General features: G+C 40.5%; 1 protein-coding gene across 1 annotated transcript in view; it reads right to left on the bottom strand.

The window, feature by feature from the left end:
• The window catches only part of SDC2 (syndecan 2), a 151464-nt gene that overhangs the window by 127741 nt on the left and 9918 nt on the right, over nucleotides 1-13805 (bottom strand). The window contains exon 2 of the mRNA XM_060286997.1: nucleotides 10811-11021. Coding sequence (XP_060142980.1) covers nucleotides 10811-11021 — 211 coding nt within the window. The remainder of the gene's footprint in view (nucleotides 1-10810; nucleotides 11022-13805) is intronic.

Genomic DNA, 13805 nt, shown 5'->3' with positions numbered 1-13805 from the left:
TGACTGCATAAAGATACACAATAAATATTTCTTGGATAAACTTTCATCTAAAACTCAATCTATACTGCATAAGAGTTGTGAGTCTTTAAGAAACATAGATGTAGATATATAGATACTAGACCTTGAGATTTTTTGAACTTATATTTCAAAATATAAGTTTTGAAATTTAGAGAAATTTAGAGAACTGGAGAGAATTTTAGAGAACACAACCTCTGAGACGTCTGCCTCTTTGGTTTTAAGTTCCAACTACCAGGCTCCCAACAAGCAAATCTAAGTCATTGGCAGCCAAGAGGTAATTTGGAAAAATGGAAGAGTAGGCAAAAAAGAAAGAAAAGAAAAAGATCAGGAGACTGGGCGTTGTAACATCAGGATGTTTCTGATTCCACAGAAACTGAGCTGGCACCTGGGTGGGTCAATGTGGGTCTGGCTTGGTTTTTGGAAGAATGAGCTACGACTATATTTTTAAGATGGATTCTTTGTGGGTTGAACACGGCTGAACATGGCCATTCCTACTTCTGCAGGGCTGCCAAACTAGGGGCCACTGTCATCCTGTAATTTGGATGAAAGTAATATTCGCCCCTGCCGCAGAAAAGGGTCCAGCTACACACGCTAAGTCAGCAGCTTCTAAGGAGGGAAACTGAACCCGGGTCTATGGGTTTCGGGTCCTGTGGGTTCGGTAGAATTTATTTGTGGGTTGAAGAATTTCTTGAGAAGGGGAGACTTCTGAAAGGAGTTTTCCAAAGGACAATGAACAATGTGAGAGAAATGCACAAAGCCATAAAATGTCACCTCTACTCCCAAAAGAGATCTAGTCCGCTCTCCAGGCTTTGGGCAAGGTCATACCCCTTTTCTCCCCAGCAGTTAAGAACCCATCAAATAAATTAGAATTCCAGCGAAAGGGGAAAATGCACTTCTCCACTGGCTTTCACAGCTATTGCTGTTTATTGGGGCATCCACCTAACAAGAAACATGGTGGCTGATTCAGCTTGGGCAGGCAGTGATAAAAATGAATTAGCAGATGCATCTGTTGAAGGAATGTAGCTGTGCACCTGAAGACATACCCCAAGGCTCTTGGTGTTTATGAGACTCTCAGTGACTGGGTATTTTTTAATCAATGGTCATGTAGCATTGAGAGTTTATGTAATAAGGCGATGGTACTATTTTGACAGTCACAGAATATCAGATATATGATAACAAGTAAATATTCAAGTTCTTGTGCTCAAATGCATGAACAGTTGTGGTCAAAGGATAATCTGACTGTGTAAAAATCATGAATAGTGAAAGCACTTACACAAGAGCTGGCTACAAAAAAGTTACCCATGCTGAGTGGGGGTGGGCCTTGTCCCCCGGTGTTAGAAGCACGTCTAAACTTGGAAATGATGAAGGCCTGTGTCTTAGTCTGTTTGGGCTGCTATAAGGAAAATATCATAGACTGGGTGGCTTATAAACAGCAAAAATGTATTTCTCATAGTTCTGGAGGCTGAGGAGTCCAAGACCAAGGCACTGGCAGATTCAGTGTCTGGTGAGAGCAGGCTTCTTGGTTCATCATAGACAGCTGTCTTTTCATTGTGTCCTCATGTGGTAAAAGGGGTGAGAGAGTTCTCTGGAGCCTCTTGTAAGGATGCAAGTCCTATCCATGAGGGCTATGCTCTCATGACCTAAACACCTCCCAAAAGGCCCCACCACCAAGTACTATCACCTTGGAGATTAGGGTTTCAACATATGTACTTTGCGGGGGACACAGACATTCAGTCTATAGTCACCTATTTGTGTGTTTTGCTAACTGGAATATTTTTAACCTGATGAGGACTAAAATTCAGTAGAATTTTGTGGAATATATCTAATACACTAAGTGTAGCTTGTGACTAGGGCCAGAGGCTCCTCTCTAATATATGTTTTCAAGTCCTTCATTTGAGGACTGTACTTTGAGGGGCACAGCAAATACAATAGCAAAACTCATCACTTCCCAAATAGTGTCACTGATTGCTAAAAAATAAACACCCTTCCTCAAGAATCTTAGAAGAAAATATAACAAATGAACAGAATATAGAGACTAACATGCAGAAATATAAAAAATAAGAAATAATGAGAACCAGACAACATGAAATAATAAAAACGAAAGCTACTAGAAACATATTTTTAAACCCAAGCTGACACATTGGATTCTATCATTATGGTATCTAAGGATATCATATAACTGTGGACAAGCAGGTGTATGTTCCAGGGTGATCTGTCACAGCAGGAAACTGCAGAGGGACAAATATGCCACTTGGTTGTTCTCGGTTGTTCTTCCACTCACCATCCCCTGGAAAGTTCCCAGGGGTCCAGGCTAGAAATCCAGTTATTAGCATCAGTCCTGATTAAATTCACTCGAATTATGATAGAACCTGAGACTAAGAGGAAATCCAGCTAGCCAGCTATTAATTACCCATGCTAATAATGGCAAGTGAGCGGAGACCATGATAAAAATCTACCAGCAATCCAAAAAATCTATTCTTAGCCTCAGTCTTTCCACTATTCTCTCCATTCACCTCTGTCAACCCTTTGCCAGGGAAGTTGGCTCATTTGAGTCTTATAATTTGATTCGGTGCTAATGTTGAACAAAATTGTCACATTTTGGGCAGCAGGGCACAGGCAGGAAAGTCAAAATTGTATAATACATAAATTGTCCCCTGAATAAAACAGGAGGCAAAACATTCTTATCAGTTTACCTAACAGAGTGGCATGGTTCTTGAAAGACTGGCAAAACTTGACATTCACTCACTTGATAAACATACGTGGATCACCTGGCACATGCCAGGTACCCATGGGGTAGGAACATGAATTTTCTTGAAACGTGTTAGAGTTAATACATTTTACACTAAGAGTCTTCCTCAAGTCGCAAGTCTGTGACTAAGGTCCAAGTCAAACTTCATCCTATGAAAATGGAAAGAAAGCATTATTTACGGACTACATCGTTCTTGGGCATCAAACAACATTTTCCTAAGAGCCATACTTGGATATATGAATTTAGAAAGGCTCCATTAAGGCATCTTGAAATTATTTGCATTGCATTTGTATATGTCCAGCTGGACAGGAATATCTCATCTTGGCTGATTTTATGTAAAATGTTACTTCTCTTGTTACTACTGTCTGTTGACTATTACTTTGATGGCAGCAAGCCATTCCCCCTTTACTATTCTTAGAGATCCATCCTCTCCAAGGCCCTGGAAGGGAACCCTACATACTATATACTAAATGATCCCACGCTTCCTTGCTCACAATTATTCAGACCAGGGCTAGATGTGGGGGGAAGCAATTTATTAGTGGGCCAACAGACCTTCAGATCATTTAAACCAGGGAACTCAGAGTCTAACTCCACTGTACATTGACCTGGGAGTCATCCAAAACCGGTAGGGGGTCCTTGTGTGCTGAAATAGAAGTGGCTGATCTGCAGTAGAAAGAATAAAGCAAGTGAACAGAGAGAATCAGAAATAGAGAACACTTGACTCCAGAATAATGTAGGTTCCTGATTTTTTTCCAGTTCTTTTCCTAGCCTCTTTGGAGACCCAAGTCAACTTGATTCCTTCAGGATCCACGAGATACTCTGGTATCTTAAGGTAAATTCCTCATTTTTTCCTTAGCTCGTTTAAGAGGATTTCTGTTCCTGGTAAACAAGCGATCCCAAAGACAGAGCTGAAAATGAGGCAGAGTTTTGACTACCTTCCTTTCACTTGGAATAGAATAGAATCCTTGTCATTTAGTGCTTTATACACATATATGAGTAAAGAACAGTTAATGAAGACAAGCTGCTATAAAAACTATTTAGATTTTCAGAAAAAAATTAGGAAAAAATGTGTTTAAATTATTGAATTACCTTAGGGAAAATATTTTCCCCACTCAGTAGAGTTAGGTGTCTTAAAATTTCTAGAAGCAGAATAGAATACATAGATACTTCTCTGAATAGAATAGTATTAATACTGGGACCACCTGCAGGTTAATGCTGGAAATTGCTTCACTGAACATTTTTCTAAAAGATCTAGAAGGCAAGGTGTACAAACATCCGGGTGTGAAACGTTACAAAATTCTTTCAGGTAGTGAAATGTGAAGAAGGTAGTATGGTCATGCCTGGGTGAGTTGTTAGGTAACCCAATACATTCAGGAGACAGAATGCAGCCTCTTACACCTGCAGTTAGGGTAGGCTGTACACTCTAGCAGGTAATAGCTCAGGCTTTGGCGACAGACAGACTGGAGTTTGAATCCCAATTCCACCCCTTACTCTGTGTGTGTGTGTGTGTGTGTGTGTGTGTGTGTGTGTGTGTGTGTGTTTCGTATTATTTACTCATTTATTTATTTTTGGCTGTGTTGGGTCTTCGTTGAGGCACATGGGCTTTCTCTAGTCACAGCGAGCGGGGCTACTCTTCGTTGCGGTGCATGGGCTTCTCATTGCAGTGGCTTCTCTTGTTGTGGAGCACGGCCTCTAGGCGCACAGGCTCAGTAGTTGTGGCACACGGGCTTTGTTGCTCTGCGGCATGTGAGATCTTCCCGGACCAGGGCTCGAACCCGTGTCCCCTGCATTGGCAGGCAGATTCTTAACCACTGCGCCACCAGGGAAGTCCCCTTACTGTGTTTTAAGAGGCCTTGACACCCGAGCAGGCCACTGAATCTAAGCCTCGGTTTCCTCATCTGTAGATTGGAAATATAGGGTTAATGTGTAGAATCCGTGAGCTAGTGCATCAAAGAGGTTATCGAGTTACTTTGTACATAGTGAATTTCCAATAAATGCAGGCTGTCTCAATAAATGCCAATTGTTATCATTAGTATTTCCTCTGCCTGGAATAACCTATCTGTTCTCCCTATTCTCTGGCTAATTCCTACTTGCCCCTTCAGTGTCAGTTTAGAAGTGTCCTCACTGGCAAACATTTGAATACCTATCATGTATTACACACCTCCTCCAGGTAACCTTTCCTGATCCACCTCAACTGAGTAAAAGACCTTTAAGACAATTAATTCTCGGGGCTTCTCCGGTGGCGCAGTGGTTAAGAATCCACCTGCCAATGCAGGGGACATGGGTTTGTGCCCTGGTCCAGAAAGACCCCATATGCCATGGAGCCACTAAGAGCCCGTGCGCCACAACTACTAAGCCTGCGCTCTAGAGCCCGCAAGCCACAACTACTGAGCCCGTGTGCAGCAACTACTGAAGCCTGTGTGCTTAGAGCCTGTGCTTCACAAGAGAGGTTACCGCAACGAGAAGCCCGCACACCCAAACGCATAGTAGCCCGTGCTCGCTGCAACTAGAGAAAGCCCATGTGCCGCAACGAAGACCCAACACAGCCAAAAATAAATAAAGAAAGAAAATAAAGAAAGAAATCGGAGAAAGGAAAATTTTTAAAAAGACAATTAATTCTCACCTATTAATTATAACCTAGGATAGAATATTTGAGTATTAATAAAATTTGCTCATAGAAACATGTTCTGTTGTGGCTAAAAGTACAAACAAAACACTGAACAGCATCAGTAAGGGCATAGGAAACAAGAGTACCCATCAATCTACCTTTAAAAACATGGGCACCATAACAAGTTTAAACCTGAATAAAAACCTAGGGAAAGAGTGTAAAAATCTAAAGCTGCAAATTCTGAAATAAAAGTAAAGAGAATTGAATTGTTAAAACAAACAAAACAATCTCACTAGTTTGAATTCAGATAGAAATAAGGAAAATGCTTCTGGGAAGGAAAAAAATACAATCTATCATAAAGTCAGAACTGAACATGTCTGATGTTTGCTCTTTTTTCTTGTAGCTGTTAGTGATTCATGAAGCAAAGGAAGGGAAGTTCTCTGCAGATTTCACTCCAGGGTTTCATTGTAAAAGCAGCTCTTCATGCTGCCAACTCACCACACGCCAGGACCCCAAGATGACCTATGTGAACAGCCCAGTCTGGATGTCTCCCTTTCCCTCCCTTCTCATGTAACCCTGTATGGATACACACACACATACATGACACACACGTGAGTTTTTTGTGTTTATTTTGTTCTTACTGTTTTACAAAATAGTATCCATTAAACACTTTCTCCATCTCGTAGAAATTCCTTCAAGTCACTTGACAGAAATTTCATGCATTTTTTTTTAATGGTTGCATATTTCCCTTTGGTGTGGGTATTTCCTACTCGATTCAGCCATTTCCCTATAATAGGCATTCATTCTGTTTCCAGTTGTTTCCTACAAACAATCTTACAGGAAATACCTTTTATATATTTCCTTAATTCATGGTGATTTTCTTTCTGAAGGCTAGATTCCCAAGAGTGGGATTGTTGGGTTGGAAAGTGTAAACATTTTTAATTTTATCAGATGTTGTTCGACGGTTTCACAACAACAAAAAGTTTTCACACTTCCACCAGTGATGCTTGAGATCGTGCTTTTCCTTTCTTTATGTCACAGCCAGCAATAGATGTTAGCTTTCTTTTTAGCCGTTTGATAAGTATGAAGTGACAGCTCATTGCTAGTGTTATGTGCATTTTCCTGAGTTCCAGAGCTTTAGAGCATCTTTTTGTGTATTTGTTATATTTGGAATTGGCCCTTTGTGAATTATCTGTTGATATCCTTTTCCCATTTTCTACATGGCAACATGCCTTTTTCTTATAAGAGCTCTTGCATGATTGCTATAAATATATCCATCTACAACTATGGTATTCATCCAACTTACATATATTTTTATATATACTACAATCTATTTCCAATTCTCTATTCTATCCACTGATCTATTTGTCTGTTTCTATGTCATACCATACTCATTTAATTACCTTGAAGATATAGTACCTTCTGAAATTTCCAAAACCATTATTGCTACTCTCCCTAACATCACATCGTTTTCTTTTCTTTTCCACACATTTTTGGACATCTTTGGGTATTTTTTCATCCATATAAGTTCGAAGAATATTTTAGACAATAAAATAAACCATTTTAGAGGGACGTTCAAGACGGCGGAGGAGTAAGACATGGAGGTCACCTTTCTCCCCATAAATACATCAAAAATACATCTACATGTGGAACAACTCTTACAGAACACCTACTAAATGCTGGCAGAAGACCTCAGACTTCCTAAAAGGCAGGAAAACCCCCACATACCTGGGTAGAGCAAAAGAAAAAAGAAAAAATAGGGATGGGACCTGCACCTCTGGGAGGGAGCTGTAAAGGAAGATAAGTTTCCACACACTAGGAAGCCCCTTCACTGGTGGGGACAGGGGGTGGCCAAGGGGGAAGCTTTGGAGCCACGGAGGAGAGCTCAGCAACAGGGGTGCGGAGGGCAAAGCAGAGAGATTTCCACACAAAGGATCAGGGCCAACCACCACTCACCAGCTTGAGACACTTGTCTGCTCACCCTTCGGGACGGGTGGGAGCTGGGAGCTGAGGCTTGGGCTTTGGAGGTCAGACCCCAGGGAGAGGACTGGGGTTGGCTGCGTGAACACAGCCTGAAGGGGGCTTGTGTGCCACAACCAGCTGGGAGGGAGTGGGGGAAAAAATCTGGACCTGCTGAAGAGGCCTTTTGTTTCGGGGTGTGTGAGAAGAGGGGATTCCTGCTCCATGTGCCCACAGAAGGCAGAGCTTAAGTGAACTTGAGAGATGGGTGCGAGCAGTGGCTATCAGCTCAGACAGCAGAGACAGGCATGAATTGCTAATGCTGCTGCCACTGCCACCAAGAATCCTGTGTGCAAGCACAGGTCACTACCCACACCTTCACCTGGAGCCTGTGCAGCCCGCCACTGCCAGGGTCCCATGATCCAGGGACAACATCCTCTGGAGAACACACAGCACACCTCAGGCTGTTGCAATGTCGTGCTGGCCTCTGCCACCACAGGCTTGCACACATTCCAATTATGACTACTTACCCCTCCCTCCTCCCAGCCTGAGTGAGCAAGAGAGCCCTAATCAGCCGCTGCTTTAACCCCCTCCTGTCTAGGCGGGAACAGACGCCTGAGGGTGGCCTACATGCAGAGGCAGCGCCAAAACCAAAGCTGAACCCCAGGAGCTGTGCGAAAAAAGAATAGGAAGGGAAATTTCTCCATGCAGCCTCAGGAGGAGCAGATTAAATCCACACAATCAACTTGATAAATGCTGCATCTCTGAAATACCTGAATAGACAACGAATGTTCCCAAAATTGATGTGGTGGACTGTGGGAGCGACTGGAGACTTGGGGTTTACATTCTGCGTCTGATTTGTTTCTGGTTTTATGTTTAACTTAGTTTAGTTTTTAGTGCTTGTTATCATTGCTGAATTTGTTTATTGGTTTTGTTGCTCACTTCCTTTTTTAAATTTTTAATTCTTTTATTTATTTTACCCTTTTTTCTATTTTTGTGAGTGTGTATGTGTATGTTTCTTTGTGTGATTTTGTCTGTTTAGTTTTGCTTTTCCCATTTGCCTTGGGATTCTATCTGTTCATTTTTTTCTTTTCTTTTTCATCCTTTTCTTCGGAGCTATATGGCTGGCAGGGTCTCTGTACCCCGGCCAGTTGTTAGGCCTAAGTCTCCGAGGTGGGAGAGCCGAGTCCAGGACATTGGAACACCAGAGACCTCCTGGCCCCACGTAATGTCAATCAGCGAGAACTCTCCCAGAGATCTCCATCTCAACACTAAGACCCAGCTCCACCCAATGGCTAGCAAGCTCCAGTGCTGGAAGCCCCATGCCAAACAACTAGCAAGATACGAACACAACCCCACCTATTAGCAGGGAGGCTGCCTAAAGTCATACTAAGCTCACAGACACACCAAAACACACCACCGGACCTGGCCCTGCCCACCAGAAGGACAAGATCCAGCCCCACCCACCAGAACAGAGGCACCAATCCCCTCCACCAGGAAGCCTACACAATGCACTGAAACAAACTTACCTACTGGGAGCAGACACCAAAAACAATGGGAACTGCGAACCTACAGCCTGAGAAACGGAGACCCCAAACACAGTAAGTTAAACAAAATGAGAAGACAGAGAAATACACAGCAGATGAATAAGCAAGCTAAAAACCCACCAGACCAAACAAACGAAGATGAAATAGGCAGTCTACCTGAAAAAGAATTCAGAGTAATGACAGTAAACATGATCCAAAATCGTGGAAATAGAATGGAGAAAATACGAGAAACATTTAACAAGGACGTAGAAGAACTAAAGAGCAAACAAACAGTGATGAACAACACAATAAATGAAATTAAAAATTTTCTGGAAGGAATCAATAGCAGAATAACTGAGAGAGAAGAACGGATAAGTGACCTGGAAGATAAAATGGTGGAAATAACTACCACACAGCAGAATAAAGGAAAAAGAATGAAAAGAATTGAGGACAACTCAGAGACCTCGGGACAATGTTAAATGCACCAACATTCGAATTATAGGGGTCGCAGAAGAAGAAGAGAAAAAAAAGGGACTGAGAAAATATTTGAAGAGATTATAGTTGAAAACTTCCCTACTATGGGTAAGGAAATAGTCAATCAAGTCCAGGAGGAGCAGAAAGTACCATACAGGATAAATCCAAGGAGAAACACGCCAAGACACATATTAATCAAACTATCAAAAATTAAATACAAAGGAAAAATATTAAAAGCAGCAAGGGAAAAACAACACTTAACATACACAGGAATCCCCATAAGGTTAACAGCTGATCTTTCAGCAGAAACTCTGCAAGCCAGAACAGAGTGGCAGGACATATTCAAAGTGATGAAAGGGAAAAACCTACAACCAAGATTGCTATACCCAGCAAGGATCTCATTCAGATTCAGCAGAGAAATTAAAACCATTACATACAAGCTAAAGCTAAGAGAATCCAGCACCACCAAACCAGCTCTAGAACAAATGCTAAAGGAAGTTCTCTAGGCAGGAAGCACAAGGGAAGGAAATGACTTACAATAACAAATTACAAACAATTAAGAGAATGGTAATAGGAACATACATATCGATAACTACCTTAAATGTAAATGGATGAAATGCTCCAACCAAAAGACATAGACTGGCTGAATGGATACAAAAACAAGACCCGTACATACGTTGTCTACAAGACATCCACTTCAGACCTAGGGACACATACAGACTGAAAGTGAGGGGATGGAAAAAGATATTCCATGCAAATGAACATCAAAGGAAAGCTGGAGTAGCAATTCTCATATCAGACAAAATAGACTTTAACATAAAGACTATTACAAGAGACAAAGAAGGACACTACATAATGATCAAGGGATCAATCCAAGAAGAAGATATAACAACTGTAAATATTTATGCATCCAAGATAGGAGCACCTCAATACATAAGGCAAACGCTAACAGCCATAAAATGGGAAATCGACAGTAACACAATCATAGTAGGGGACTTTAACACCCCACTTTCACCAATGGACAGATCATCCAAAATGAAAATAAATAAGGAAACACAAGCTTTAAATGATACATTAAACAATATGGACTTAATTGATACTTATAGGACATTCCATCCAAAACCAGAAGATTACACTTTCTTCTCAAGTGCTCATGGAATATTCTCCAGGATAGATCACATCTTGGATCACAAATCAAGCCCTGGTAAATTTAAGAAAATTGAAATCATATCAAGTATCTTTTCTGACCACAATGCTATGAGACTAGATATCAACTACAGGAAAATAACTGTAAAAAACACAAAAACTTGGAGGCTAAACAATACACTACTAAATAACCAAGAGATCACTGAAGAAATCAAAGAGGAAATCAAAAATTACCTAGAAACAAATGACAATCAAAACACAACAACCCAAAACCTATAGGATGCAGCAAAAGCAGTTCTAAGAGAGAAGTTTATAGCAATAAAATCCTACCTCAAGAATCAAGAAACTTCTCAGGGCTTCCCTGGTGTCACAGTGGTTGAGAGTCCACCTGCCGATGCAGGGGACATGGGTTCGTGCCCAGGTCCGGGAGGATCCCACATGCCGCGGAGTGGTTAGGCCCGTGAGCCATTGCCACTGAGCCTGCACGTCCAGAGCCTGTGCTTCACAACAGGAGAGGCCATAACAGTGAGAGGCCCGCATACTGCAAAAAAAAAATAAAATAAAATAAACATCTCAAATAAACAACCTAACCTTACAATTAAAGCAATTAGAGAAAGAAGAACAAAAACCCTGAAAGTTAGCAGAAAGAAAGAAATCATAAAGATCAGATAAGAAAAACTGAAAGAATGTCGTTTTCAGAGACAGTAGTCTGCCACCTTCTCGGTCTGTCGGCTTGCTGAATAAAGTCGTACTCCTTGCCTCAAAAAAATAAAAAGAAGAGAAGAGGAAAAAAAAGAAGTAAATGAAAAAGAAATGAAGGAAACGATAGCAAAGATCAATAAAACTAAAACCTGGTTCCTTGAGAAGTTAAAAAAATTGATAAGCCATTAACCAGACTCATCAAGAAAAAAAGGGAGAAGACTCAAATGAATAGAAACAGAAATGAAAAAGGAGAAGTAACAACTGACACTGTAGAAATACAAAGGATCATGAGCGATTACTACAAGCAACTATATGCCAATAAAATGGACAACCTGGAGGAAATGCACAAATTCTCACAACCTTCTACAACTGAACCAGGAAGAAACAGAAAATATAAAGAGACCAATCACAAGCACTGAAATTGAGACTGTGATTAAAAATCTTCCAACAAACAAAAGCCCAGGACCAGATGGCTTCACAGGTGAATTCTATCAAACATTTAGAGAAGAGCTAACACCTATCCTTCTCAAACTCTTCCAAAATATAGCAGAAGGAGGAACACTCCCAAACTTGTTCTATGAGGCCACCATCACCCTGATAACAAAACCAGACAAAGATGCCATAAAAAAAGAAAACTACAGGCCAATATCACTGATGAACATAGATGCAAAAATCCTCAACAAAATACTAGCAAACAGAATCCAACAGCACATTAAAAGGATCATACACCATGATCAAGTGGGGTTTATCCCAGGAATGCAAGGATTCTTCAATATTCGCAAATCAAACAATGTGATAAACCGTATTAATAATCGGAAGAAGAAAAACCATATGATCATCTCAATAGATGCAGAAAAAGCTTTTGACAAAATTCAACTCCCATTTATGATAAAAACTCCAGAAAGTAGGCATGGAGGGAACTTACCTCAACATAATAAAGGCCATAGATGACAAACCCACAGCCAACATCATTCTCAATGTGAAAAACTGAAACCATTTCCACTAATATCAGGAACAAGACAAGCTTGCCCACTCTCACCACTGTTATTCAACATAGTTTTGGAAGTTTTCACCACAGCAATCAGAGAAGAAAAAGAAATAAAAGGATTCCAAATTGGAAAAGAAGAAGTAAAACTGTCACTGTTTGCTGATGACATGATACTATACATACAGAATCCTAAAGATGCTACCAGAAAACTACTAGAGCTAATCAATGAATTTGATAAAGTAGCAGGATACAAAATTAATGCACAGAAATCTCTTGCATTCCTATACACCAATGATGAAAAATCTGAAAGGGAAATTAAGGAAACACTCCCATTTACCACTGTAGCAAACAGAATAAAATACCTAGGAATAAACCTACCTAAGGAGACAAAAGACCTGTATGCACAAAACTATAAGACACTGATGAAAGAAATTAAAGATGATACAAACAGATGGAGAGATATACCATGTTCTTGGATTGGAAGAATCAACATTGTGAAAATTACTACCCAAAGCAATCTACAGATTCAATGCAATCCCTATCAAACTACCAATGGCATTTTTCACGGAACTAGAACAAAATATTTCACAATTTGTATGGAAACACAAAAGACCCGGAAGAGCCAAAGCAAGAAAAATGGAGCTGTTGGAATCAGGCTCCCTGACTTCAGGCTATACCACAAAGCTGCAGTAATCAAGACAGTATGGTACTGGCACAAAAACAGAAATATAGATCAATGGAACAGGATATAAAGCCCAGAGATAAACCCATGCACATATGGTCACTTTATTTTTGATAAAGGAGGCAAGAATATACAATGGAGAAAAGGCAGCCACTTCAATAAGTGGTGCTGGGAAAACTGGACAGCTACATGTAAAAGAATGAAATTATAACATTCTCTAACACCATACACAGAAGTAAACTCAAAATGGATTAAAGACCTAAATGTAAGGCCAGACACTATCAAACTCTTAGAGGAAAACGTAGGCAGAACACTCTATGACATAAATCACAGCAAGATCCTTTTTGACCCACCTCTTAGAGAAATGGAAATAAAAGCAAAAATAAACAAATGGGACCTAATGAAACTTAAAAGCTTTTGCACAGCAAAGGAAACCATAAACAAGAAGAAAAGACAACCCTCAGAATGGGAGAAATTATTTGCAATCAAAGCAACTGACAAAGGATTAATCTCGAAAATATACGAGCAGCTTGTGCAGCTCAGTATCAAAAAACAAACAACCCAATCCAAAACTGGGCAGAAGACCTAAACAGACATTTCTCCAACGAAGATATACAGATTGCCAACAAACACATGAAAGGATGCTCAACATCACTAATCATTAGAGAAATGCAAATCAAAACTACAGTGAGGTATCACCTCACACCAGTCAGAATGGCCATCATCAAAAATCTATAAACAATAAATGTTGGAGAGGGTGTGGAGAAAAGGGGACCCTCTTGCACTCTTGGTGGGAATGTAAATTGATACAGCCACTGTGGAGGCCAGTATGGAGATTCATCAAAAAACTAAAAATAGAACTGCCATACAACCCAGCAATCCCACTGCTGGGCATATACCCAGAGAAAACCATAATTCAAAAAGAGTCAGGTACCACAATGATCATTACAGCT

The sequence above is a fragment of the Globicephala melas genome, chromosome 17 (assembly GCF_963455315.2).
Source record: "Globicephala melas chromosome 17, mGloMel1.2, whole genome shotgun sequence".
Classification (NCBI taxonomy): domain Eukaryota; kingdom Metazoa; phylum Chordata; class Mammalia; order Artiodactyla; family Delphinidae; genus Globicephala; species Globicephala melas.
The sequence above is the reverse complement of the archived record's forward strand: the minus strand, read 5'-3'. Positions and strand labels throughout refer to the sequence as shown.